Consider the following 24,659-nt stretch of genomic DNA (forward strand, 5'->3'; position numbering starts at 1 on the left):
CCGGTCAGTAAAAAAGACAAAAAGGAAAAAAAAAATCAATCACATTTCTAGAAACCAACAAAATCATACAGAGACAAACATTGAAAACACAGTACCACTTATAACTGCTCCAAAGAAAATTAAATACCTAGGAGTGCACTTAACAAAACATGTAGATCCATGCATGCTGAAAATTATAAAGTGCCGCTGAAAGAAATCAAAGATCAAAATCAATGGAGTAATATACCATGTTCATGGATTAGAAGACTCAATATAGTTAACATATCAACTGTCCCCAAGTTGATCTATAGGTTTAATACAATTCCTATCAAAATCCCAGCAAGGTTTTTGTACACACAAACAGCTTATTCTAAACTTTATATGAAAAAGCACAGGCCCTATCTGAAATAGCTAAAACAATCTTGAAAAAGAATAAAGTGGGAGAAATCACTCTACCTGATATTAAAGCTTACTATATATTGCTACAGTAACCAGACAACATGGTGGTGGTAGAGAGATAGACACAGATCAGTGGAAGAGAATAAAGAATCCAGACATAAGGCCACACAAATATGCTAACTAACTTTTTACAAAGTGCAAAATTAACTCAATAGATGAAGGACAGCATTCTCCACAAATAGTACTGGAACAGGTGGATATCCATAAGCCAAAAAATGAACCTTGACCTAAACCTCAGACCTTATACATAAATTAATTCAAACTGTTTGTGGATTACATGCAAAAAAGTAAACTATAAAACTTTTAGAAAAAAATAGGACCATGCAAAAAATTCTTAGACAACACCAAAAGCATGATCCATAAAAAGAAAAATTAATAAATTGGACTTCATAAAATTAAAAACTTTCACTCTGCAGAAGACCATGAGAAGAGAATGAAAAGACAAGCTATAGACTGAGAAAAAGCATTTGCAAACCACATATCTGACAAAAAAACTAGTATCTAAAATATGTAATTCTGAAAACTCAAAACTAAGAGCTGGCCAGTTAGCTCAGTTGGTTACAGTGCAGTGTTATAACACCAAAGTCATAGGTTTGGCTCCCCATACTGGCCAGCCAACAACAACAAAAAAAAACTCAACAGTGAAAAACAATCCAATTTTAAAATGGACAATGGTTAGAGTGCAGCACTGCTAACACCAAGGTCAAGGGTTCAGATCCCGATATTGGCCAGCCACCAAAATAAATAAATTAAATCAAATAAAAATGGGTGAAAGGCAGGAACAGACATTTCACTGAAGAGGACATACAGGTGGCAAATAAGAACATGGGAAAATGTTTAACATTAGCCATCAAGAAAATGTAAATTAAAAGCACAATGATATATCATTATACACCTACCAGAATGGCTAAAATTAAAAAGTGACAAACCAAATGTTGGTGAGAATGTGGACAAACTGGGTCACCCATACATTATTGGTGGGAATGTGAAATAGTACAGCCCCTCTGGAAAATAGTTTGGCAGTTTCTTAAAAAACTAAACATGCAACAACTATACCACCCAGGAACTGCCCTCTTAGGTATCCATCCCAGAGAAATGAGAATATGTTCACACAAAAATCTGCATACAAATGTTCATAGCAGCTTTATTTATAATACTCAAAAATGGAAACAGCTCAAATGTCCTTTGATGGGTGAATGGATAAACAAACTGTGGTATGTCCATACCATGGAATAATACTCAACAACAAAAATGAAGGAATTATTGACATGGGAAAATGCAGATGAGTGAAACTCCAGGGAATTATGCTGGGTGGGGAAAAAAAGCCAATTCTAAACAATAACATACTGTGTAATTCCATTCATATTAACATTTTTTAAATGACACAATTTTAGAAATGGAGAACACATTACTGGTTGCCAGAATTCAGAAAGGACTGAAGGGGGTGCAGCAGGGAGGTCAGTGTTGTTACAAAAGGGCAACAAACAGAATCCTTGTGGTGATGGAGCTGTTCTGAGGCTTGACTGTGGTGGTGGATATAAGAACCAATGTGTGATACATTACATAGAACTAAATGCACATATACTACATAAATGTATACAAATAAAATTGGGAAAATCTGAACATGATTGGTGGATTGTAACACTGTCATTATCCTGGCTGACACTGTGCCATAGTTTTCCAAGGTGTTACCAAATGGGGAAACTGGGGATCTCTCTGTATTACTTCTTACAACTCCATATTACAATCCACAATTATCTAAATAAAAACTTCAATTAATATAAAGAATTATAAAGGTATTAAGTATGGTATACCTTATACATTTCATATTCATATTAAAAACTATAAGATAAAAACATCATAAAAGTTATTAAGCAAACATATATTTCCTACTATAATATTAGATTCCAATTGGGAAGCCTAACATGCAAAATTTTTCTTATATAGCACACTTATAAGTATGTTAAGGATGATTTATAAAGTACAAGTATCTTTTATAGAATACTTGAAAAAGAAAAACCCTTTTCATATTTTTAATATCAGTAATTATTCAATTCATTAATGCTTTTTAAATTCTACTATATTTTAAGATAAAATTTTAAATTCACAAATCCCAAAATGATACAGTTCTATTCAGTACAAACTCACCAATATAGGATGTAGTTTAAACTTTTGTGGACACTGTAACATCTTCAAAATATTAATAAGGTTTTCAAATATCAATTAGTTGATGTTCAATAAAAGTCACTTTTGGGCAAAAGACTTCTCATATTTATTGGGTCCCCCAACCTCACCCTGAGTTGTTTCTGCTATACAATGAGGGTGAAAGCTGCTGAGTCTTCAGGATGTTGACAGGGTTTTCCTGTGTGTTGTCTCTGATGTCTAGAGGAGTCAGAATTCTGGTGAAAGTTTTCATTATATTCATAAAGTTTCTCTCTAGTGTGTGTTCTCTGATGTGTTGTGAGGGATGACTTCTGGTAGAAGGTTTTCCCACATTCAATACATTCATAGGGTTTCTCCCCCGTATGGGTTCTCTGATGTACCGTGAGGGATGACTTGTGGTAGAAAGTTTTCTCACACTCATTACACTCATAGGGTTTCTCTCCTGTGTGAGTTCTCTGATGTTCTCTAAGTTTTGACTTCACTGAGAAGGATTTTCCACATTCACTACATTCATAGGGTTTCTCTCCTGTATGAGTTCTCTGATGATTAATGAAGTTTGGCTTCTGGGAGAAGGTTTTCCCACATTCCTTACACTCATAGGGTTTCTCCCCAGTATGTATTCTCTGATGTACAGTGAGAGCTGACCTATCACTGAAGGCTTTCTGACATTCATTACATGCATAGGGTTTCTCCCCTGTGTGTGTTCTCTGATGCACACGAAAATTTGACTTCTCACAGAAATTTTTTCCACATTCACTACATTCGTAGGGTTTCTCCCCTGTGTGTGTTCTGTGATGTACTGCAAGGCCTGACCTGTATCTGAAAGCTTTCCCACATTTGGTACATTCATAAGGTTTTTCCCCTCTGTGTATCCTATGATGTAGGATGAGAGAGGATTTATGGCTGAAGGTTTTCCCACATTCACTACATTCATAGAGTTTTTCTCCTATATCTGTTTTATGACATACAGGGAGCTTTGGCTCATTGCAAAGTGCACTAGCATATTGATTACTTTTATAAGCTTTGTTTCCTATATGTGTTTCCTGATGCTGAGTGAAATATGGCTTCTTGCAAAATACTTCCCAATCTCCATTACAGTCCAAGTTTTTCTCCCCTTTATAAGTTTGCTGAGTATGAATGAGGAGTGACTTCTTGCCAAAACCATTCTCCCTCTCATTATACCCATAGTATTCTTTCCCCCAGATAACTTTGTGGTGTTTATTTAGAGTTGGCTTCTCATCAACAGACCTCCTCCCACAGTCATTACATCCACAGTGATTCTCCCTTGTGTGAGTTCTCTGATGGACAAGAAGGTTCGAATCATCAGAAAAGGTTTTCACATGTTCATTATATTCACAGTCCTTCTCCCATGAGCATGCTTTCTTATGGGTAATGAAGGCTGCCTCCTCCTGGAAAGCTTCCACGCATTCATTACATTCAAAAAATTGCTTTAGAGTTTGAATATCCTGATGCTGACATATGTCCTCATTTTGACCAATGGCTTTCCAATTTCTATCATATTGAAAAGGTTCCTCTCTGGAATGAGGATTCTCATGCCTTGTACAGAGGAGCAATTTCTCATGTGCACTGAACACAATGGGCTTCCTTAAACAAGAGTTTCTATTACTAATAATTAATTCTGAAATGTAATTCAAACTCATTCCATATGAATCACGGTTACCAGTTATTTTTCTTGATAGAACAGGGTTTGTACCCACATTAAATGTTTTTCCTAATACACCATTTCTCTCCTTAGTCAGTGTTTTTTTGTTGACAAAATCCACATTCCACAAATGCTGGTCTTGGTTTTCCTGGCTTTTCTCCATCAGGACATCAATATTCCAGAATTCTAGAAGTGAGAATAATTTACCATACCTTATAAATGTTAACACACTTCTCATGAAAAGAAGATATAGTCACATGCCATATTACAGCCCAGTATTTCGGTGTGAAAGCAATCCCAAGGGTATACTTCTTCGCTTCAGAGGTTTTGAAAAAACAACTGACAGTATTGAAAAATGACTGGGAAATGTGGCAACAAAACACATAATTTGGCACTTCAAAAATGTGATCTTCAAAAAAACGAATAGAAAATTTGAAATAAACACACACAATAAATAAGCAAAAGATGTTTGGATGACTGTTTGATCCTGGGATGAGGAACCTCACAGGGAATAGGATCAGCCCAACAACTCAACAAATAGAAAGTAAAATTATAAGGAAAATCAACAGGTAACGGTGATGAGGAGAGATTTAAATGAACACTTAGATTTGGAAAAATTAGGTCAGGATCTAGTTCTTATCTGAAGCAAGAGCCTCACTAATGTACATGCTTCCCATCCCATCCCCCTCTTTTCTATTCTACATACCACTACTAAATTTAATTACAGAAGGTACCAGTTTCCACATGTTCAAAGGAAAGTCTGTTAAGTTCAGCTGGTTAGAGTGCAGCTTCATAATAGCAAGGTCATGGGTTTGGATCCCCGTACCAGCCAGCCACCAAAAAAAACTACAACATTGTCTGAGTGTATTTGCATTCTAGCTCGGATTCATAACGCCCAAAGGAAGTACACGTTCAGGTTGTTCTTATAATAGGATCAGATGCACACCTTTATTCATCCAGGGTAGAACTCATAGTCTGAGAGTTCACTAACACAATCAATTACAACATAATCATTAAGTCTACAGTGCTTCTACCTGTCTCTCTATCTTCATCTTCTGATTTGTCTAATAATTGTGAAACATCTTTCTTCTGCCAATTGTCTACTCTTTGCAGTTAACGGAAGAAAATAAAAATTCTGAATTCTCAGCAGTGCCTAATGAAAGCTCAAAAAAGAAAGAAACTACAAAAAAGAAAGGAATGCCAGTCCTCTACTGTATCTTCATCACAAATGATGCAATATTTCAGGCAAGTCAATGAGAAAACCGATGGATGATATAACAGTAGCCATTTATGTCATTATTGCATTACCCTTCTAGGCAATTCCATCATTCCTCTACTTTCTTACTATTTTAGTCTACTTTATCACAGGTGGACAAAATTGATGAGTAATGCTGAAATAACTGCTAAGGTGATAGAATAGCAAAACATTTCAAACTTAGGAAAAATATATCATTACGATCCTGTAATGTTTCACAGACTTATAAATGAGACTAATTCATCCATATGGTAACTACAAAATAGAATGAGTAGTATTCAATTAAAAAATAAGTAGATTTTTTTTGTTCATTCAAGTTAAAATTTCTTATAATTTATAAGAAATTATGAAAGACATGAACTATAAATCCTTGCAAATAGTGAGAAATTCTTCAAAAAGAAACTCAAAAACTAAAATTGGGTACACTGGAATCCTGATGGTATACCAAGGGTTATATTTTGTTTAATATTTGACTGTATATCATTGTTTCTTTTACATTCCAAGGTTTCCTGCTCATATTTCACGTGTGATTCTCAAGCACCATATATCCAGATTTTTAAAAATCCAATATGACAATATCTGTCTTTTAATAAGAGGGTTTCATCCCTTTGAGTAAATTATAATTACCAAAATATGTGAACTGGTGTCCTCTTTTTCACTTACAGTTCCAACTTGTTCTAATTTTTACTTGCTTTTCTCCACTCTTTCACTGTTCTTTTTGGTCTAATCCAATATATTTGATTATTTTTCTTTTCCATTTTCTTCCCTTCAAAAGTTTTTTATCTTTTATTATTATTATCTTTTAGCATTCACTCATTAACTTCTACCATTCATATTTAACTCAACAAATTTTCTTTTAAACAACTAAAAGATTTTAGAACACAATTCTGATCAAATGATAACTGACTTACGTGCTATCATTTTTCAATATTTTATTTTTGTAACATTTATTCTCAACAGAGCAAGTACTACTACTATTTTATACAGACAATATTTGTTTATATTCATCTATATCTTTACTTGTTTCCTCCTGAAACTGCTTCTCCCACTTTCTCCCATCTCAGTTAATGGTATCACCACATAGCCAGTGCCTTAGGATAAAACCTTTGAGATAATGCTTGATTATTATCTTTTTCTTATACCCATAATCCAATTTAACAGCAAATCCTGTTTTGGCTACAACTTCAAAATATATCAACAGTTCCACATGTCCTTCAACTTTCAGGACTTCCCCGCAGTACAAGCCATCACTACCCACACTGACTACTGCTAACTGCCCTCCCTGACTTAATTCCTTCCCCCACCCTTCTGCCAGCATTCCCCTGTACAGCAGCCAGAGATAAACATGAATCAGAATATGTGCTCCTTTGCTCAAAACCCACCTATGACTCCACCTCAATTAGAATAAAATTATTGAGCTTACAGTGACAAACAAGGCCAAACACAGCCTGGCCCAGCTCCCTCTCTCACAGCCTCTCTCAAGGAGCTCCCCCGCCAACCTACTTCAAGCCTGGCTCACCACTGTCCTGCACACACTAAAGATTCCAGTCTCAGGTTCACGGTACAGGGTACACCACCTGGCCAGAATATTCAGAATGTGCTGCCGGACTTCATTCAAATTTGCATTCATTAAAATACTGACTTCAGGGCCGGCCTGTGGCTCACTCGGGAGAGTGCGGTGCTCATAACACCAAGACCACGGGTTCGGATCCCATATAGGGATGGCCGGTTGGCTCGCTGGGTGAGCGTGGTGCTGACAACACCAAGTCAAGGGTTAAGATCCCCTTACCGGTCATCTTTTGAAAAAAAAAAAAAAATACTGACTTCAGGGCCGGCCTGAGGCTCACTCGGGAGAGTGCGGTGCTCATAACACCAAGACCACGGGTTCGGATCCCATATAGGGATGCCCCGTTGGCTCGCTGGGTGAGCGTGGTGCTGACAACACCAAGTCAAGGGTTAAGATCCCCTTACCGGTCATCTTTTGAAAAAAAAAAAAAAAAAAAAATACTGACTTCATAGAGGTCCTTTCCTGATCACACTTTCATAAACAGCACACAGCATCTTTCTCTTCGACCACTAGAACACAGAGTCGTTATATTGTCAGAGCTGTATCTTCTGCACGCAAACAAAACTGGCATACAGTAGATGTTAAATCAATACTTGGTGAATGAATACATAATATATGATGAAAAGAAGATAACTAAAATTGATACAGAAAGATAGTCAAATGTGTAAAATGAGATAGGATTGGATTTTTGGAAGAAAACAAATGCCGTTTAGCTATTATCTGCCACTGTGATATATACATCTGAGACATGCAGGCCAATTATTCTCTCACTTTCAAAGTTCTGGTAACTCTAAAAAATGATTTCTGAAAAATTTCAAAGACGGCAATATGTGAACTACCTCACTGGGATCCATTTCTCCCTCGTTTACAGTTTCCTATATACTCTCTCACTCACCTGGATGTCGCTGGCTTGGGGGCTCTTCCTCTAACATGCGTGGCTCCTCTCCTTGCTCCAACCTGAAAATCACCTCCGGTTTGGTAATGCAATACCCTGTGAATGGAAATGACACAAGACATGGGCCAGGTAACCTGAGGTTCAGAATCTTTAAAGGAGGACAAAGGTGCACCTGCACAAAAATAGGTCTACTGAACATTTCACTGGAGAAAAGAAAACAAATGTTCCTTATAGTGCCCAAAAGGGAACAATCGGCTTTGACTCCTGAAACTGAAGACTTTAAATCATGCCTTCTACAAAGAAACCACCTGTAATCAGCAGCTAAAAAGGAATTAAATGTCATTTAGAGTGACAAATAACACAATCCTTACCCACTGAGACGAGGTGGCTGTAGTTCTCCAGCATCACGTCCCTGTACAGGATCCTCTGAGAAGTGTCCAGGTACCACCACTCCTCCTGGGTGAAGTCCACAGCCACATCGCCAAATGACACTGACCCCTAGAATAGCACATTTGTGTTCATCTACAGTAACCAGAGTGGATAGCGTCCAACATGTTTAGGATCTAACGCCTTGTCATGTTGATAGTTCAAGGCTACATAGGATGCCTATTATTAGTATTACACATTGTGGGAAAGTGAGAAATCAGGGTATTTATTTCTTAATTCATACAAAAAGTATATAAGGTCCTGCCAGTGTGCCAGGAACGATTCCAATTTCTGAAGATATAAAGATGAATAAAATAATCCTGTTTTCAAGTATAATCAGGTCAGAGTCATATTTAAACATAAATACCTACACTAAGTATTACAGTAGTGATGCTAGAGAGTCTCTGAAAAGTAGATGGGTAGTTGCAAACAGAAAAGTTCTATTTTTTATTATCAGGTTGAGCATGATTGAGGAGTAAAGCTTTAAGTCTTGATACATAAATCATGTGTTCTTTATAAATATGAGCCAACTACACAAACAAAGGCATAGAGAGATAAAGAACACTTGGTAAGTTAATGGAACTATACAACAGGAGAATAGGGTTTCAGATGTATTAAGATAAAACCTCACAAGACATAATCAGGAGCAAGATTGTAAGTAATTAGGGACATATTCCCACAGGCTAGGGGTTCCAAAATATTTGATCATTTACTCCTTAATTAAAATTGAGCACTCACCCAGCATAGCTATTTACACATTTATATGTATATATCACTCTTAGTGGGTTGGTTTTTTTAATATAAATATGCTAGTATTTCTTTCCTACACTCCAATACCTTTCCTTGGGCACTCCCCAGGACAGTGTTCTCAAAGTGTGGTCCCCAGGTCAATGCAAATTCTCAGGCCACACCCCAGACCTACTGTGATAGCAGCTTCCAAGATAGTCCCCAGTGATGCTCACTTCCTAGTATTCATGCCTTTGTGCCTTCCCTTTCCATTTTACCTTTTTTTTTTTTTTTTTTTTTTTTTTTTGTGACCAGCAACGGGATCGCAACCCTCGGTGTCATGCCCACACCTTGCTCAGCCAGTGAGCGGCCGGTCTGTATGTGGGATCCAAACCCTCGGTGGGAGCGCCACCATGCTCCCAAGTGGCGCACTGAAGCAGTGCGCCACCGGGCCGGCCCATTTTTTTTTTTCCTTTTTTTCTTTTTTTCCTTTCCATTTTAAATAGGGTTGACCTTTGTAACCAATAGAATGCTGCAGATATAACAGAGTGTGATTTCTGAGGCTAGTTCATAAGATACACTGGTGTTCCTTACTCCTTCTTGAATCACCATCTCCGGGAAAAGCTAGCTGCCATGTCAGCAGGATGCTCAAGCACCCTGTGGCAAGATCCACATGGCCAGAAAATGAGGCTTCCTGCCAAACATTAGCACTAACTTGCCAGCCATGTGAGTGAGCCATCACAGAAGTCAATCCTCCAGCTCCAGCTAAGGCTACAGATGGCTACAGCCCCAGGACACCAAGCTAGAACCACCCTGCTAACCCATTGGTAATATCTGACCAACAAAAACTACATGAGATAAAAATTTTTTAAATTAAAAAAAAATGACATGAGATAATAAATGTCTGTTGTTGGCTTAAGCCACTAAGTTTGGGGGCAATTTCTTACACAGCATTAGTTAACTAATATATCTACATAAACACTGTAGGTGTGAGGCCCAGCAAACAATGCTTTAACAAGTCCTCCAAGTGACTCTGATAGACATTAAAGCCTGAAAAACAGTGATCTAGAGCAGCAGATGGAAAACTTCTCTTTAAAGAGCTAGACAGTAAATAACTTAGACTTTGAAAACCATTCAGTCCCTGTTGCAACTACTCAGCTCTGCCACTATAATGTGAAATCAGTCACAGACAATATGCAAACATATGGGCTTGTCTGTCTTCCAACAAAACTTTATTTACAAAAACAAGTGGCGCCAGCCAGCTGCGAAAGAAAAAAAAAAGTGGCAGGTTGGATTTGGCCTATGTGCCACAATTTGCTAATCCCTGATTTAGAAAAGAGGCAAGAAAAGTAACATATGGTAATATCAAAATCAGGGCCGGCCCGTGGCTCACTCAGTAGAGTGCGGTGCTAATAACACCAAGGCCCCGGGTTCGGATCCCACATAGGGATGGCCGGTTCGCTCACTGGCTGAGCGTGGTGCTGACAACACCAAGTCAAGGGTTAAGATCCCCTTACCGGTCATCTTTTAAAAAATAAAATATAAAAAAAAATCAAAATCAAACTCATAAAATACATCCGAAATACAAGAGGGATTGCCTCTTAAATAACTTAATCTGCAACAAGTTCCCAGATGATGCTCATGCTGCTGATGGTCCAGAATCATGCTTTTAGCCCACCATTTGATCCACAATTTGTTATTATTATTATTATTATTTTTAAATCAGACAGAACCCTTTACCATGATGTTACCAATACCACACAGCAACCAACGACCTAACCGGCCAGTCCTAGCCCACCATTTGAAATCACATATGCAAATGATAGAGTCACCAAAGAGGTGGAATAAACACTAGAGTTACATGTTCAATTTCTCATTTTAGGTTTTGCGCTCCAGATTAAGTTATTTACGAGCAATGATGCAGAGTTGTGTTAACCGATACAGTAGCCCCTAACTGCATGTGTTCCTAAGCACTGTAAATGTAGCTAGGCCAAGCTAAGGTGTGCTACAATTATAAAATATACACCAAATTTCAAACAGTGAAAACAAAAAAAATGTGAAAGATTTTATTCATAGTGTTTTTAAATACTGATTTCAAATTGAAATTACGGTATTTTGGATACACTCAGTTAAATTAATACATTATTAAAATTAACTTCACCTGCTTCTTTTTCACTTTTTTAAAAAAATTTGCCTACTAGAAAACTTAAAATTACTTATGTGGCTTGCATTATATTTCCACTGGTCAGCAAATGGTGGATAATGGCTTAAGGGGAAATACAGGGAAAAGACCAAGATGAAAATTGACCACCTAATTCAAGTGGTAATGAGTAGACAGAACAGAGACTTGATCCAACAGAAAAAGCTCCGAGAAAATCAGGTCCTTGATTCATGGTACAGAAGGAAAGAAAGGGAGATTATCCCCCAGGGTATCTTTACAAGCATCCAGCTAAATCTAGGTGTCATTTGCAAAGACTGTGAGATGGAAATAAAGAGGTTAGGCAGAGGGTAAGGGTTAGAGAGGTCTTAACATGCTGTGCTTGAAGTGTCTATGAAACAGGCAGGAGAGATCTCCAGAGAGCAGCTGGTCGTGTGGTTCTGGAGCTCAGGTGAGAAGCCCATGATAAAAGTGAGGACTGGGGATTTGCCTGCATCTTCCTGGTTGCTGAAACCAGCAATCAGATGGCTCCCAAGGAAAGAGACTGAGCAGGACCCCACAGAGGAGCCTGGAGAAGAACAGGTCATGAAGAATGAGAAAAAATGTCTCTGAAAGAAAAAATAAAATTAGTAGCCTACACGAGACAAAAAGTTCTTCACTTACTGAGCATGAATAGGAAATGTGTGTGGCCTATGTATGTGTTAAGACTCTAGAGAACAGTGGCCACTAAATGGATTTCTTAATCATACCTTGGTATAATTGGAATTGTTTTGCCAAAGACAAGGCAAATTGGATGAAATACCTTATGTTCAGTCTTTCATGCTTTTACATAACCAGGACTCTTCAAGAGGAGGACTAGGGTCCAAATTAATGGTACAACAAGGCAGCTCCTCTAAACTATCTGATAAGCCACCTTGTTATCCCCTTTTGCCAGACAGTGGGAATAAAAGGGGATAATGAAATGGAAAATCAACAGTTGTTAGAGGCTTTGAATCCTGTGGGACCTGGTATGGCTGCAGCAACACCCCTTCCTGAGCCACTGCCTAAGGCACCTCAGCCTCAAATGGTGGCCCCAGAGCTTCCTGATGAAGATGAGTTAATTAGGGCATCATCCCCTCTCCTATATAATCAGGGCCCCAGGACAATCTCTCCTCCAAGACCAGTTAGGACACCCATTTCAGCCCGGGTGCATACCCAGCCATAGAAGAGAAATTTCCACTCTGCCAATTCCCAGTTGGTGGACTGAATGTACACAGCCAACCTGCAGGATTTTACTGAGCATATACACCTTTCCCTACCTCAGACTTATAAAACTGGAAACATTCAAATCCTCCATATAGAGATGATCCTCAAAAAATGGCTGATCTCTTTGCCAGCATTTTCAACACTCATTGACCCATGTGGGCAGATGTGCAGCCTTAATGAACATTTTATTAACTGCTAATGAGAAGTGACTTGTCATAGACGAGGCAAATGATGAGGCTCACCGCCTCCATCAAGAGGATCCTGGAGGCTTCCAGTCAAGATGGCAGAATAGACAGCCCCAGCGTCACTCTCTCCCACAAATCAACCAATTTACAACTATAAAAAAGCAACAACAGCCAAGCTGGGCCTGCCGGAGCTCAGGGGAAGAGGAGGAGAGACCTACATAGTTCACGAAGGCAGGAGAAGCCAGGAGAGAAAGAAAGAACCGCTCTGACCATTTCAAGCCCCAGCCGCTTCAAGTCTGGAGCTGGTGAGCACACGGAGCAGGAGTTGGCAAAAGCCACAGCTGTGCCCTTTGGATGAAGTTCCTTGGGGGCTGCAAGGGAGAAGAGGTCGTTGGTGACCCCCAGGCCAGCAAGACAACTAATAGGGTTCCCATGGACCCATATCGGAGTAAGGAACCACAACAACTGAAAATAAGGAGCCACTCAGAGCCTGGTGAGTCATTGCATGGGACAAGCCCACAGCCCGTCCTATGGGAGGTGTTTGTAATGCAGGTGGTGGGAGAGACAGGCCCACCAGGGGAACATTGGGACACAGCAAGAACAGCTACTCTGTCCCCCAATTAGCATAGGACCATTCAGAGGAGACTGATCAGGAATATAGAACTGAAGGGGGTGCAGTTTGCTGAAAAGACTCAGGCCCAGAGCGGAATTTCCACACAACCCAGGTGTACTGGACCTCATAGAGCCCCGAAGTGCCTACAAGAAAAAAATTAAAACCTGAGCTGCACAAAAAGCCTTCCCCAGGGAATCAGCAGCAAAGCAGCAATTTAGCTCAACCACAGGGTTCAAGTGCTGGTTCCCGCAGGAAGCTCCCCCATTTTAGAAGTAAGCAAAGGACAACAAATTAGTTCCAGTGCAGAGTTTAAGTGATGGGAACAGCAGCAGATAATCCAAAACAAAACTGAAAGAAAAAACAAAAACCCACACACCAGAGACAGTTTGATATTAACTACTAAAGGTTTCACATCACCAAAGAACACCTATAAAACCTAGAAGGATTAGAAGTCCCCTGGCTACCAAGCCAGGGAGGGGGGAGGGGGAGGGGCCTCAGCCATGCCCCCCAACACCTGCAACCAGTCCTGAGGGTGTAGGTTCAAGGGCCTCAGCCACACCCCACCAACACCCACAACCAGCCAGCAAGGACCACTGAGCCCCGCAGGAAGTGCCCCAGGCTCCGAAGCTGGGGTGGTAGGGGATGGGTGAAGGCTTTAGCCACACTCCTCTGAATCTGCACCCAGTTCAGCAATGACCAAGCCACCGCTGGAAGCCCCCTGGTCTCCCATGCAGGAATGAGGGGGGTGCCACAAGTCTCAACCCTGCCACTCCTCCTTCCTCCTTCTACCACCCTACTTCCTTCTCCTTTCCTCCACCCCCTCCCCCCCAACTGCTCCACATCATCATAGACTGTAAAAAAATATGAATAAATAAATAAACTTTAAAAAATAATAAAATTATCAAAATGAATAAAATAATAAATAATAATAACCATAATATATCATGACCCACTGGAATATGCTCTCTATGAAAGTAGTGGCTTTCTTTTGTTCACAGTGTACTTTCCACCTAAAACATAGTAGTTTCTCGATATATTTGTTTAAATGAATAAAAGACCAAGTAGAATTTATTCTAATAATGTAAGGCCAGTTCAACAACAGGAAACATTAACATGAGTCATTATATCAATGCAATAATTTCAGTAACAAGATGAAAATCACTAGTTAATGGGCAATTAGATACAAATTTTTAATTATGTTACCAACAGCCATTTAGTAATGGAAATAGAAGAAAAAAGACATTTTGGAAGTAATGTCAAAAATAATAAATAAATAAAGGTTAGCCCAGTTTGTTAGAGTGTGGTGTTGATGACACCAAGGTCAAGGGTTCAGATCCCCTTACCAACCAGCCACCAAAAAATAAATAAATGTATCATGCAAAAATAATTAATAACTAGAAAAGTATATGATCCAGGGGCTGGCCCGTGGCTCACTCGGGAGAGCGTGGTGCTGATAACACCAAGTCAAGGGTTAAGATCCCCTTACCGGTCATCTTTTAAAAAAAAAAGAAAAGTATATGATCCAGATCAAAAATCATTTAAAATGTTAGGAAAGAAATCATATATCTGGTATGGGACTTGTAACCAGAATACCTAAAGATCTCCCACAACTCAATAATAAAAAGCCAATTTCAGGGCTGGCCAGTGGCTCACCTGGGAGAGCACTGTGCTGATAACACCAAGGTCAAGGGTTCAGATCCCCAAACGAGCCAGCCACCAAAAAAATGTTTCTTAATTAATAATAGATAAATAAAAATGGGCAAAGGATTTTAATAGACAATTCTTCAAAGAAGATACACAAATGGCCAATAAGCACATGAAAAGATGCTCCACATCATTACTCATCAGAAAAATGCAAGTCAAAACCACAATGAGATACCATGCTGCACTCACAAGAATGGCTAGAATCAAAAAAATAGACAAGTCCAGGCAAGAATGAGGAGAAACTGAAGCCCTCCTCCACGGCTGGTGAACATGTTAAAGTGCAGCCACAACGGGAAACACTTTCACAGTTTCTCAAAATGATAAAAATAGAGTTACCATATGAGCCATTCTACTCATAGGAATATACCCAAAAGAACTGAAAACATGTCTACAACAAAACCTTGTACACAAGTGCTCATAGCAGCATTGTTGATAATAGCTTTAAAAGAGTGGAAATAACTCAAATGTACATCAACTGATGATTGGAAAACAAAATGTGGCATATTTATACAATGGAATATTATTTGGCCATAAAGAGGAAAGATGTACTGGCACATGCTACAACGTGGATGAACCTTGAACACAGTACGCTAAGTGAAAGAAGTCAGTCACACAAAAGCCACATATTGTATGATTCTATTTATATCAAATGTCCAAAATAGGCAAATCCATAGAGACAGAAAATAGGTTAATATTGCCAAGGGACAGGGGAGGAGAGAATGGAGAATGACTGCTAATGAGTAGAGGTTTCTTTTGCAGGCAATAAAGAACTTATGGAATTTGTGTTGATCAATTCTGTAAATATTCTGAAAATCACTGAAATGTATTTTTTCATTTTTTTCATTTTTTTACTGGCAGGATCAACCAGGTATAAAATGTATACTTTGAAAAGGTAAGTCATACAGTATATGAGTTATATCTCAATAAAGCTGTTATTTTATTTTATTTTATTTTTTATTTATTTTATTTTTTAAAAGATGACCAGTAAGGGGATCTTAACCCTTGACTTGGTGTTGTCAGCTGGTCCTAAAGCTGTTATTTTTAAAAATGCTTTATAAAGACATAAAACAATGTTTCTGAGAGCTAAGACTTATCAAAATATTGAGTCATCAAAATTAACATAAAACCTTAAGACAATTTCATTTAGCAAACCAATTTTTTTGGTGGTTGTTCTTAAATTGTTTTTACAAGAGCTGAGAGGAGGTCCACTGGATATGATTTTTTTTAATTCAAAGGGGAAAAAGGGTATGTCCAAACAAAAACTATAAAGAGGACTTGCCTTGCTAGACCTTACTATTTATTACAAAGCTCCTCTAATCAAAAGAAAGATATGCTAGTGGAAAGGAAAAAGTCTAGAAATAGATTCGAACATATATACAGTGTCTTAATATATGATAAGGTCACAATTTCAATATAATAAGGCAAAGGATGATCAACTTATTAAATGAGCTTGACATAACTATAAATGAGGTTATCTATTTGTCAAAAAAACAAACTAGACCTCACACTATATTAAAAATGTATTTGAGTAAATAAGTATTGTTACAGTAAAAAAAAAAATAGATGAATCTATAAGATAACGTTTTACTTGGGAAAACAGGACTGTAATCCAGGGAACACACACAGACCAGGGTGGTCTCCAGTATGTCCAAAGAACAAAGAAAAATTTGAGAGTTTTATTAGGAGAGGAATGTTACATACTGTCTTAAAAGAAAAGCTCACTGGCACCAGCAAGTTTTGGGGAATTGGCAGGCTTTGATTGGTGAGTGATGGGGTCAGGTTAAATTAGTCTTAGACTCATGGAAGGTCATTTCGGAAGCTAGCAGGTAAAAACTAGTCTTAGGGTTACAGCAGGCTATTTCAACAGGCGGGTTTGTAGAAAATTCTTCTTGGAGCATATGCTGTGTGCCCCAAGTGTTTTTCCCTCCTGGCTCCTTGATTCCAATTTTACTTTGGATATGACAGGAATGACCCAATTTGTATAATCAACTTTCACCATATAAAACACAAAACAAGGAAACATTCAATCAAACACATATTACATATGTTATAAAAAGGTAGAAAACATTAGGTTAGATTTTTTTTAAATGAGCCAGATGGCACTTAGAAAGGACACATGTAAAACAAAACAGCACATAAAAGTTCATTCATTTAATAACTTCTTTTGTGGGGCCGGCCCGGTGGCGCACTGGATAGTGCGCCACTTGGGAAGCTCGGCGGCGCTCCCGCCCGAGGGTTTGGATCCCACATACAGACCGGCTCCCGCTCACTGGCTGAGCGAGGCGCGGGAGCAACACCGAGGGTTGCAATCCCGTTGCCGGTCCCGGTCCTGTACGGGGGCAACACTGAGGGTTGCGATCCGTTGCCGGACATGGAAAAAGACAAAAAAAAAAAAAATAACTTCTTTTGTGCAGCTGGCCAGTATGGGGATCTGAACCCTTGACCTTAGTGTAACCAGCACCACGCTCTAACAAACTGAGCTAACTGGCCAGCCCCATTTAATGACTTTTGAACACTCCCTATGCACCAGTCACTGTCCTAGGCACTTGGGAGACAACAGTGAAAAACAAAGACATTGCCCCCTACCCTGGCATGCCTGCAGGAGGATGACATTGATTCAATAGTGGGGAAACAGACTATAAAAAATAAACATTGTAATAAAAAAACTGCAGAATATGTTGTTGGATGACAAGTGCTATGTTAAAAATATAAAGTGATCCAAGGCAAGGCGGTGTGAATTTGTATAAACCTCACTGAGCAGGGTCCTGACGAGGAGGGGCAGAAGTGAGCATCAAGGCTCCCTAGAGAAAGCACACTCCAGGAAGACGGCATGTTTGGCAAAAGGACAAAGGTGGTATTTGTCTGGTATGTTTCTAGAACAGCAAGAAGGCAAGTAGGGCTCGAGCAGAGTGATCCAGAGGCTGAGGAGGAGGTGAAGTCAGAGAAGTAATGGGCCACATAACCCACTGTAAAAAGTTGGCTTGTACTCAGAGAAAAATGTAGAAATTGAGCAGAGGAGTGTCACAGAGTAACCTGACTCATACTGTAAGGCACTCTGGATGCTACCCCAGGAGCCCAAGCCAAGGAGCAGCGAGACCTGCTATGCGACTGTTGCTGTAATCCAGGCAACAAGACATGTGATGAGAGAATCGGAAGAGGTCCAATTCTGTGGCTGTATCTTGGACATATGGCCCAGAGGTTTTGCTGACAAATGAGATGTAGAGGAGGAGTAAAAAGCAGGTCAAAGATAATTCTAAGGGTCTGGTATCAAATAAGAAGGGGAAGGAAGGACTCCAGAAGGAGCAGGTTTGGAGAGAGGCCAGGAGTCTGGTGTTAGTCACGTTGAGCTTGAGTCTGAACACTCAAGTGGAGATACAGAGTAGACAGTCAGATATACATCTCAAGTGCAGGAAGAAATCTGTGCTAGCAAGATTATCAGGAATGATCAGGCCCCACAGAGTACTGATGAGAACCGACAACATCGCCAAGGGAGGGGCCTCAGGGGAGGAACCAAGACCAAGGACAGCACACAAACTTTCAGAAGTGCAAAGGAAAGTAGAAACCAGCAAACAATGACAGACATGGAAAGTTAAGAAGTGTGGTGTCCTAGAAGCCAAATAAAGAAAATGAATCGAAGGAAAATGTTGTCAAATGTGGCTACGTCATGTAAGATGAAGAGGGAGGCTTCACCACTGGAGGTCACTGCTAACTAAACTTGACAATATATTAAGAGTAGGACAGGGTTAAGGCTTTTAGTTCCTACCAAGATGCCGATCTCTAGCTCCCTCCCTGTAGATCGACCTTGGAGATACAGAGATAGAAAGCAAAGCCAACGATGAAAAACCTTCAGTGTGACTGAGGTTATTTGAAGTGGTACGTATGAACATGACTTTGCCCTAAAACAAACACCACATGCCACCCACCTGAGGATGACAAATGAAAAACTAGGAAGAAACAACTATAATTTGTATCATGTTCTAAAGAATAATTTCCCTAACACAAAGAAATTAAAGCAATAATTTAAAAACTTTCCATGAAGAAAATCCAGACCCTAGATAAATTCACTGGTGGATTTTTTACTAGAGAATTAAAGAATAAATAATACCAATCTTACACAAACACTTCCAGAGAACAGACAAAGAAGAAACACTTAACAGGTTTCTTGATGCCAGCATAAAATATAAAACTTGCCAAAGACATCATAGGAAAGGAAAGTAACAGTCGCTCTCAAGAACAAAGACACAAAACTCCTAAACAATTTATCATGAATTTATAAAGGATAGAACATCAATAAAAAATGTGACTTTTTCCCCTGGAAAAGAGGCTGGTTTCACATTTGAAAATCAAAACATTATGGGCCGGCCCGTGGCTCACTCGGGAGAGTGCGGTGCTGATAACACCAAGGCCGTGGGTTCAGATCCTATATAGGGATGGCCAGTTTGCTCACTGGCTGAGCGTGGTGCTGACAACACCAAGCCAAGGGTTGAGATCCCCTTACCGGTCATCTTTAAAAAAAAAAAAAAAAAAAAACAAATTTGAAAATACTCATTGGAGCATATGAAGGTTAATTCTAGGTGTCAACTTGGTTATATGAAGGAATGCTGAGAAACCTGGTAAAGCTATCTTTTAAGTGTGTTCGTGAGGGTGTTTCCAGCAGAGATTAGTATGAGAGTCTGAGTGGACTGGGTGGGAAGGACCCACCCTCAGTGTGGATGGGAACCATCCAATCCACTGGAGTTCCAGAGAGAACAAAAGACAGAAGAAAAAGGTGAAGCTCTCTCTCGATCTGCTGGAGCTGGGATACACTCTTCTCTCCTGTCCATGGACATCAGAGCTCAAGGCTCTTCAGCTTTTGGGTTCCAGAACTTACATCAAAAACACCATCAGCTTCCCTAGTTTTGAGGCCTTTGGACTTGGACTGAGTCAAGCTATTGGCATCCAGTTTATAGACAGCCTATTGTGGGACTTTTATTCATAATTACATGAGCTAATTCACCTAATAAATCTCTCTCATGTAATTATAACATATCCTATTGATTCTGTCTCTCTGGAGATCCCTGACTAATACAGAGCATTTCAGATTTCAGAATTTTTTACGTGCTAAACCTGTAATACAAATATTCCAAAATCAGAAAAAATACCAAATCCAAAACACTTCTTGTCCAACTATTTCAGATAAGAAATACTCAACCTATACTTGGTGGAACATTAACCTCCTAGCGACTGCGACAAAGAAAAAAAGAAAGAAAAGTTTAAGGACTAAGAAAGAAGAAATTTCCATAAACATAATTCTGTAGATAAAAAATCTAAAATAATCTACATATAAAATATTATAGTTAATAAATGGTGAGGTCAATGGATACAAGTTCAATATACAATAGCCAACTATATTTCTATATACTAGCAACACCCAAATGGAGAAAAATTGTCAAATACCCAGAGATAAATCTAACAAAAGAAGTATAAGACATCCAAACAGAAAATTATCCAACATTGCTGAGAAAAGTTAAACAACACCTAAGTAAATTGAGAGACATGCCATGTTTGTGAGCTGAAAAAGTTAGTATTAATATCACCATTCTCCAGGGGCCGGCCTGTGGCTCACTCGGGAGAGTGCGGTGCTCATAACACCAAGGCCACGGGTTCGGATCCCATATACATATGGCCGGTTTGCTCACTGGGTGAGCGAGGTGCTGACAACACCAAGTCAAGGGTTAAGATCCCCTTACCAGTCATCTTTAAAAAAAAAAAAAAATCACCATTCTCCAAAATCAATCTATAGATTTAATGCAAATTCCAGCAGATTGGGGATAGGCGCAGGGAAGGGGGTTGACAAGATGATTATAAAATTCATACAGAATATAAAGGACTTAAGGTAGCAAAGGCAATCTAGAAGAACAAGGGTTGAGAACTTACACCCAAAGATATAACTACGTTTTATAAAGCTACAATAATAGGTACAGAGTTGGTATTGGCACAAGGCTTGACAAAGAAACAACTGCAACAGAACTGAGAATCCCAAAAGATATACTCACATTCAAGGCATCTTCAAAAGTTCATGGAATGATTTGGATTAACTTTTAATTCAATTTTTCTTTCTTTCTTTTTTTTTTTAAAGATGACTGGTAAGGGGATCTTAACCCTTGACTTGGTGTTGTCAGCACCATGCTCACCCAGTGAGCAAACCGGCCATCCCTATATGGGATCCGAACCCGGGGCCTTGGTGTTATCAGCACCGCACTCTCCCGAGTGAGCCACGGGCCGGCCCTTAATTCAATTTTTCCACAAACTTTTTGAAACATCCTCATATTTGGTCACCTGACTTTCAACAAAGACACTGCAATTTAGTTGGAAAAGAAAGGTCTTTTCAATAAATGGTACTGCGGGAACTGGACAGCTCATATCAAAAAATATATGTGTGTGTGTGTCTGTATAAAATAATTTGAGATGAATTATAGACTGAAATGTGAAATCTAAAACAATTCAAGCTTTTTGAAGCAAACGTAGGGAATTCCTTTATGACTTTGAGATAAGCAAAGATAAACACAGAGAACACTAACTATAAAAGAAAATGTTGATAAATTGGACTTCATTAAATTCAGAAGAAGCCTCAGAATCACAAAGATATTTGCAGTACATATATCTGGAAAAGGTCTCATATATAAAACAGAAAGAATTCCTACAAGATAATATGGCAGCGGCAAACTTACTTTTTATTTTACTGAGCAAGACTGTACCATGCACTTCAAAAAAAAGATACTAAAATTGTCAGGAAACATGAAAAGATGCTCAACATCATCAGTCAATAGAGAAACGCAAATCAAAACCACAGTGAGGGAGTTCAATTAGCTCAATTAGCTCACCTGCTTACAGTGCAGTGTTACAACATCATGGTCAGGGATTGGGTTGCCTTACCGGACAGCCACCAAAGAAAAAACAACACACACATATACAATGAGACACCACGACACTCACCCACATAATACTAAAAAAGCAAAACAAAATACAACATCACTAACAATACAAGTGATTACCGGGCTGTGGTGGGACAGGACCTCACACACCTGGCTGCCGGAGTGTCAAGGGGTACAACTACTTTGCAAAACTGTTTGGCAGGATCTATCAAATCTAAACACATTCACGTGCTATGCCCCATTCATTCCACTCCCGGATTTCTACCCCTCAGAAACCAAGTGTGCACATACACCAAAAGGCATGTACAAAAGCCAGAATTAGAAACAGCCCAAATGTGCACACAGAGCAGAAATGGTAAACTGTCACATATTTCATGCAATGGGAAAAAAAGCAAATTACCGCTACATGTAACAGCATGGGTGATCTCACAGACATAATGTTGAATAAAAGAAGTCAGACACAAAAGAATACATATTGCATGATTCTATGTACATGAAGGTTAAAATCAGACAAAACTAATACATGATGATAGAAATCAAAATAATGGTTACCTCTGGTTAGAGGGTGCAAGTGTAGGCTTGGAGAGAACACAAGGCAGTCTCTAGCAGTTAAAAAAATGCCCCTATCTTGATCACCGTGATAGCTATTCAGGTACATAGCGTATGAAAATTCATCAAGCTGTGCACTTAGGATTTGTGCTCTTTACCTCAACTGCAAAGACAGACAGAAATATTAACAATTCGAAAGTCCCAACACTTAAAGGATAGCAGTGAACTTCCTGCTGGATGATGATAATATTCCATAGGAGGGCCGTAAATAACGACTCTCCCTTGGGACCTGTGGAGTTTGAGCGGCCTTTGGAAAAGATGTCAAGCAGAGGGTTGGCGATTAGGGTCTAAGGTAAGGGAAAGGTCCGGGCTGGAGCACCAGGGACAAGCATCCCAGCAAGTAGTGCATCCACAGACAGGAGAGGACAGGTGCAACCCCAGAGAGGAGAGGAGAACCAGCAAGAGCACGAGAGTGAGGACAATAAGAGAGCAAGAATGGACACCCGGGAAGCAGCGATGACGACAGGCAGGAAGACGACGGCCACTCCGTGGAGAAGACAGAAAAGAAATCATCACCGAGGGAGGAACAGACCAGAAGCCAACCGAGAAGACATTCTAGGAGAGACTGGACATTGTCAGCTGGATAGAAGGCTCATGGAAGGCAAGCACTAAAGATCCACGACATCTGCCATAATAAGATCACTGGAGTCCCTGACCAGACAGATCCAGCAAGTGATGTGGTAGGAAATGTGAAAGGGAGATGGGGAGACATTTGCCAGAAAATACATCTTTAACCTATCAGCCGTACGTACCATCTATACACAATCTTTAAGGACTTTATCTGAATCTATTCTTTCTTACAGATATGCCAGGTTTGGTGCCTGGATCAAGCGGGACCATCAGAAAGGGGTCTAGGGGACCAGGCTGTTTCGGTCTCCTTTGGCACAAATGGTCTGCTTGCCCTGACGAGCGCTACACGCAGCAGGCCGCACTGATTTCCGGGAGTCGCGGAAGGACGACTTACTGTGGCACCTGCAGGAAGATCAGGAAGATCAGAGTTTTAGACTCCGTTGCTAAGAACTCTTAATGTCTCATGAGGAATTCTTGATGGTTTCTTTCAACGGCCAGTGAACACCACATAACAGAGAACATCTGAATTTTTGCTATGACCATCAGAAAGATCGCACAAATTTACTGAAAGATCACGGAACCTACCTATTTCTCGATGTGCTCTTGTATATTTTCCCTGAGCTTGATTTTCATCTATTTCTACATTTCCATTCTAACCTAAGACATTATAAACAGAGTAGGAAATAAAAAGTAAACAATTCACCTGAGATCGGCTTATTTTCTGCTGCTCTAGGAAACCTGTAGAGAACCAGGAAGGTGGAGCTGGGGGAGAAGAAAGAAAGAATGGATCACAAGAGACCTGACCTGCCTTGGACCTCCTGCCTATGAAGTTCTACAGGACAGGTGCATAAAATGTCCTCCTGGAGGAGACTGTCATTCGGCTCTTAACGACCTTGGCAGTGGTTTCTCAGGTTTTTGATAGTTGTCCGAAAACCCAACTACTGGCCAGGGCACTGATGAATAGGGCGACTGGGACATTCACCCTCTGGAGCTCAGCGGTTTTCATCTGTCATGTTAGGCACAAACAGGTAATCCAGGAGGCTCCTTCCTGCCCTTCTTTCTGAGTTTGCACATGGGATGCAAGAGGCGCCCCCATCTCTCAAGACCACCCGCGGTAAGGGGCATGGTGTGAGGGCACCTTGGGATCCGGACACAGTGCAGACCGGTCAACGGAGTCCACAGCTGTTAGGGCTCGAGATACAATCTGTCTTAGCGGTGGGGGCATTTCTCTGCCCCAGACTAGACTCTCAAACCCTCCGCTGAACTGACACTTCCGGGGCAGAGCCGGCCCTCGCGGCGGCCCCCGCTCACCTCCCGCCCCTGAAGCCTGGCGCAGGCCGGCCTCTGTCACAGTCGGGGCGGCCGGCGCAGCGCTAGGGTCCCGCGGGGGTCCTCGGGCCGGCGCCTGGCCGAGCGCCTCCGGCTCCGCTCTTCCTCGGCCCGGCGCCCCGGCTCGGAAGCTCCGCGGAGAGGTCCCCGTTGACGCGGGCCGTCCCGCGGGCGGGATTCCTCCCTGCCTCACCACGGC

General features: G+C 40.2%; 1 protein-coding gene across 2 annotated transcripts in view; it reads right to left on the minus strand.

Annotated features, from left to right (window-relative positions):
* Positions 1 to 1,625: 1,625 nt before the first annotated feature.
* Positions 1,626 to 24,659, minus strand: part of ZNF33B (zinc finger protein 33B) — a 27,642-nt gene continuing 4,608 nt past the window's right edge. The window contains exons 1-5 of one of the 2 annotated variants that reach the window (XM_008589143.1): positions 24,443 to 24,637; positions 23,835 to 23,893; positions 8,353 to 8,479; positions 7,982 to 8,077; positions 1,626 to 4,450 (exon numbers count right to left, since the gene is read on the minus strand). In XM_008589143.1, the coding sequence (XP_008587365.1) occupies positions 2,748 to 4,450; positions 7,982 to 8,077; positions 8,353 to 8,386 (1,833 nt within the window). In that variant the 5' untranslated portion in view covers positions 8,387 to 8,479; positions 23,835 to 23,893; positions 24,443 to 24,637 and the 3' untranslated portion in view covers positions 1,626 to 2,747. Of the gene's footprint in view, positions 4,451 to 7,981; positions 8,078 to 8,352; positions 8,480 to 23,834; positions 23,894 to 24,442; positions 24,638 to 24,659 lie in introns of those variants that run through there. The other variant, XM_008589144.1, reaches the window with a different exon arrangement.

This window comes from Galeopterus variegatus, unplaced genomic scaffold (genome assembly GCF_000696425.1).
Source record: "Galeopterus variegatus unplaced genomic scaffold, G_variegatus-3.0.2 Scaffold5248, whole genome shotgun sequence".
NCBI lineage: Eukaryota > Metazoa > Chordata > Mammalia > Dermoptera > Cynocephalidae > Galeopterus > Galeopterus variegatus.